General features: G+C 58.6%; 1 protein-coding gene across 2 annotated transcripts in view; it reads left to right on the top strand.

Annotated features, from left to right (window-relative positions):
- Positions 1 to 601: 601 nt before the first annotated feature.
- The window catches only part of N4BP2L2 (NEDD4 binding protein 2 like 2), a 25,603-nt gene continuing 22,050 nt past the window's right edge, over positions 602 to 4,154 (top strand). For both annotated transcript variants that reach the window (XM_045294064.1, XM_045294063.1), the window contains exons 1-2: positions 602 to 746; positions 1,743 to 3,436. In XM_045294064.1, the coding sequence (XP_045149999.1) occupies positions 1,743 to 3,436 (1,694 nt within the window). In that variant the 5' untranslated portion in view covers positions 602 to 746. The remainder of the gene's footprint in view (positions 747 to 1,742; positions 3,437 to 4,154) is intronic.

The following is a 4,154-nucleotide window of genomic DNA, read 5'->3' as shown; positions in this document are numbered from 1 at the left end:
GACATGCTGTCAGGAGGGACTCGTTCCTGCAGAAGGACATCATGTTGGTCAAGTTGGAGGTGGGGGGCCAACCAAAAAAGAGATGGATTAACATCGTGGCTTCAGCAATGGGTTCAAACCTAAGAATGATTGAGGATGGCGCAGGCCGGGGCTATGTTTCGTTCTGTTATACGTACGCACTGAACAAAAGAAAGGCTCAGGAGAAGCTGATGTGTCTATTTAGGGGGCCAGGCACGGCTGTCACCTTTCTCTTCAAAAGATGCGACCGGCCGGCGCCCATTTTCACAACATAACTGCCGTCTCTCAGCACGCCCGCTCCAAACCTGGGAGCTACTTCCGGTCCGGCCCTTGCTGCCAAGCAAATGCGAGGTCACGCAATGGATTCTGGGAGACCACGTCTCCGTTCCGGTCCTGGGTTTGTTAGCGAACAAGCGCACGTATCTCGCAATGCCCTCTGGGAGAGTGAGTCTCCCTACAGCGAGGCTTAAGGGGCTGGCGGGCACGCCAGACTTCAATTCCCACAATGCCCCGCGCGCCCCACGCTTCCTGCCTGGGGAGCGTGCGCGGCCGCCATCTTGCGTACGGAGTTGCGGCGGGTTGCCCGGCTGCTCCGGGGGTCGATTTCCAGTGCCCGCGCTCTGGTTTGCTGGAGCCGGATTTACGTGGTCAACCTCGAGTCGCAAAACGCTTCCTGGGAGAAGGTTAAGTTGTGTGAGGTCAAGGTCAATGCAAAGCTGTAGTGTAAGGTGAGTGGACTTCAGACGGACACCCCTTTTAATGAGGCGGGTAGTTGTCTTGAGGTTGGGGGGGCACTGTCCTATTTCCCTTCAAGTCTCGGGTGCTCGTTGCCATCACCCCCAAGCCCTCCGCCACGGCGTCGGACCCAACACGTCGCGACCCTGTAGGATCGGGTCGAAACACTCTACCGGTGGTGACCGCCAGCCCTTTCTTCCGCGCGCGGCCCGTGGCTTGAGCGCAAACCATTCATCAGCCTCTTCTCTGGGCGCTACCGTTTAAACAGAAGTCAGAGTGACGCTTTGAGCCCTAGAGACCCCCAGAAGTGCCCCGAAAGAGCGTGGACTTGGCAGGCAGAGGAAGGACGGAGGTGGGCCAGGAAGGCACCACGGTCTTGCCCCTGCCATCCTCACAAGTGTGAGTTGTTGCGGCCGCTGTACTGTGTCAAGCCATCTCATGGGTCAGCCTGAAACACCCAAATTTCAGGGTGTTTGCCCCCCTCCTCCCCCACGATCTGTTGTTTCTGCAGACGTTTTTTGCCGAAACGTTTGAAGTGTTAGATACGGCTGAGTCCGTTTTCAACTCCCTGCCACTGGCGGTGGTGGTTTGATGTCATCAAGCCTGTTTTGACTTGATTTCAACCGCATGTGACAGGCTTAGGACCACAGATCTCCTGGTCTCTTTCCTGTGGAGCCCCTGGGTGAGTTTGAAGTCCCAATCGTGCACTTTGCATCAGGCCTTCTTCCTGTGCCTCCACCAAACGGATTCACTGCCGCTGAGCCCATTCTGACTCAGGGTGACCTTGTAGGACAGGGTAGCACTGCCTCTGTGGGTTCCTGACATGTAAAGACTGCAACTTTTTACAGGAGTAGAAAGCCTCAGATGTCTCCCTTGGAGGCGCTGGTGGTTTTGAACTGCGAGTTTTGAGGTTAGCAGCTCATCATGTGAGCACCAGGGCTCCTGTGAGAAATCTTGGCTGGTAACCATGTGGCTTGTTTGCTCCTCAGATGCCTTATGGTGACACCGAAGCGCCGGCCATGGGTGTTGGAGGCAAAGGACTCAGCGGGCCTTGCTGCAAAAAACTGAAGTCAGCGGAAGGGCCCTGCGCTCCCTGCCGCTGCAGTGGCAGAGCTGACTTGCCCGGAGTCCAGGAGACGGCCCCTGGAGCCGCCCCTGGAGTCCCAGCCAGCAACCATCCTCAGAGAGAGAGGAGCAGCCCCCTGGGTGGGGCAGGCCCGGAGCCCGACGTGTTGCCTCATGCTCCCGTGGCTGGTGTCGGCCCCCAGATGCCCGCCGATGATGGCATCTACAGCACAAGCAAGGCATTCATAGGCCCCCTTTACAAACCCCCCGAGAAGGAGAAGAAGGCGGGTGACAGGAAGAAGGACACGGGCCGCCGTGGGAGGGTCCCAGGAGGGCGGGGCGAGAAGCCCCTGTCGGCCACCCCCAAGCCCGAGTTTGACAGCGAGCTATGCCAGTTTTACAGAGAAATCGAAGAGCTGGAGCAGGAGACGGATGACGTGGGCGCCGGGTGTCAGGCTCCCGCTGCCCCTGTGCAAGAACAGCTGACCGCTGGCCAAGACCTGCGGCGCGGCTTCCTCCGAGCAGCCGAGGAAGAGGAGCAAGGCCAGCTCAAGGCCCTGAGTGCCACCAGTCAGCAGCCTGTGGGGCTCGAGCCAGGAAGCTACCCTGACCATGACCATGGCCAGGCGGCCTCGCGGCCCCTCTGTGATGGGCCCATGACATCCTTTCCACCCATTGGGCGACCGGTGCCTCCTTTCCTTGTGCCCCATGGCTCCCTGCCGCCGCCTCTCCCCACCTTTAACTGTCACTTAAACTTCCGACGGTTCCACCCCCTGCCCTACCCCCCACTTCCACACCCTGCACTGCACATGTTCCCGGCCCACGAGGGCTCCCCGCTGCGGGGAAATGGCTGTAGCACTGGTCCCCCTGGCTGGGGGTGCCCTGCTCCGGAGCGGCCCAATGAGCACCCTGACTGTCTTGGTGGCCACAGAGGCACGCCTCCCTGTGGGGGTGTGCCCGGCCTCCCCGAGGGACTTGGGCGCAACAGTCTCGGCGGAGCCACTGAGGGACACTGGATGGACCTGCCTCTGGACAGGTGGCCCGATGGGGACCTGCCTGTGGACAGGTGGCCCGGAGGGGATCTGCCTCTGGACAGGTGGCCCGATGGGGACCTGCCTGTGGACAGGTGGCCCGGAGGGGATCTGCCTGTGGACAGGTGGCTCGGAGGGGACCTGCCTGTGGATGGGTGGCCTGGAAGGGACCTGCCTGTGGACGGGTGGCCTGGAAGGGACCTGCCTATGGACAGATGGCCTGGAGGAGACCTGCCTGTGGACAGGTGGCCCAGAGTGGATGTGCCTGTGGACAGCTGGCTGCCTGGGGTAGACCTGCCTATGGACAGGTGTCCCAGAGCAGACGTGATTGGGGACAGGTGGCCCAGAGGGGACATGCCTGTGGACAGGTGGCTGCCTGGGGTAGACCTGCCTATGGACAGGTGTGCCAGAGCAGACGTGACTGAGGATAGGTGGCCCCGAGGGGACCTGCCTGTGGACAGCTGGTCTGGAGTGGACATGCACTTGCCCCCACCCCAGCAGGCTCAGGAGGAAAAGCTTGAGAAATGGCAGAAGTTGCTTATCCTCCTGCGGGGCCTGCCTGGATCTGGGAAAACCACACTGTCCCGGTGAGTATCTTGCAGCGTCACCCTGTGGCGTCACCCCGTCTCGTCACGGTAACAATGGCCACACGCTTCTAGTTGAATAAAACCTCACATCTATTCTTTTTCTTTTGCTCCTCGGATGGTGTAGACATTTGAAAAGACCCTTTCTTACAAGAAACATAGAAAACCTAAAAGGGTTTTATGGTGGTGGAGACCCTGGTGGCGTTCTGGTTACATGTTGGGCTGCTCACTGCAGTGTCAGAAGTTCAAAACCACCAGCTGCACCATGGGAGAAAGATGAGGCTGTCTACTTCCCTGAAGGGAGTTGCTGTCTTGGAAATCCAAGGAACAGGTTTACCCTGCCCCATCTAGTTGCTGTGAGTCAGAGTGGACTCTGGTAGTGAGTTGTGATTTTGTAGAAACGGCCCTGGCTGTTGGTCACAGTATTTGCAGTGTGTCAGCCTTCTCCTGGTTGCCACTGTTAGTCCGCTCCCCTCTGGGCCTTCTCACCTGCCTCTGGGGAATGGAACAGCTGCTGTCTGGTCACAGCATCCATTATCACTCCTGCAGGACGGTCACTTTATAAACCTGTCTATTCCTGGTCTGGAAGGTAACGGCAGAAATGGCTTTGACTCCAAGTGGAAGGACTACCTTAGGAACAAAGTCTGGGCTCTCTCCACTATCAGGCCAGTTGGTGTGTCCTTTTTCAGCATTTGTATTTTGCTCTACTTTTTTTTTTTTT

This window comes from Echinops telfairi, unplaced genomic scaffold (genome assembly GCF_000313985.2).
Source record: "Echinops telfairi isolate 266 unplaced genomic scaffold, ASM31398v2 ScPeMD7_2565;HRSCAF=3150, whole genome shotgun sequence".
NCBI classification, from domain to species: Eukaryota; Metazoa; Chordata; class Mammalia; order Afrosoricida; family Tenrecidae; genus Echinops; species Echinops telfairi.
Note: the sequence above shows the minus strand (reverse complement) of the source record. Positions and strands in the feature narration are given on the sequence as shown.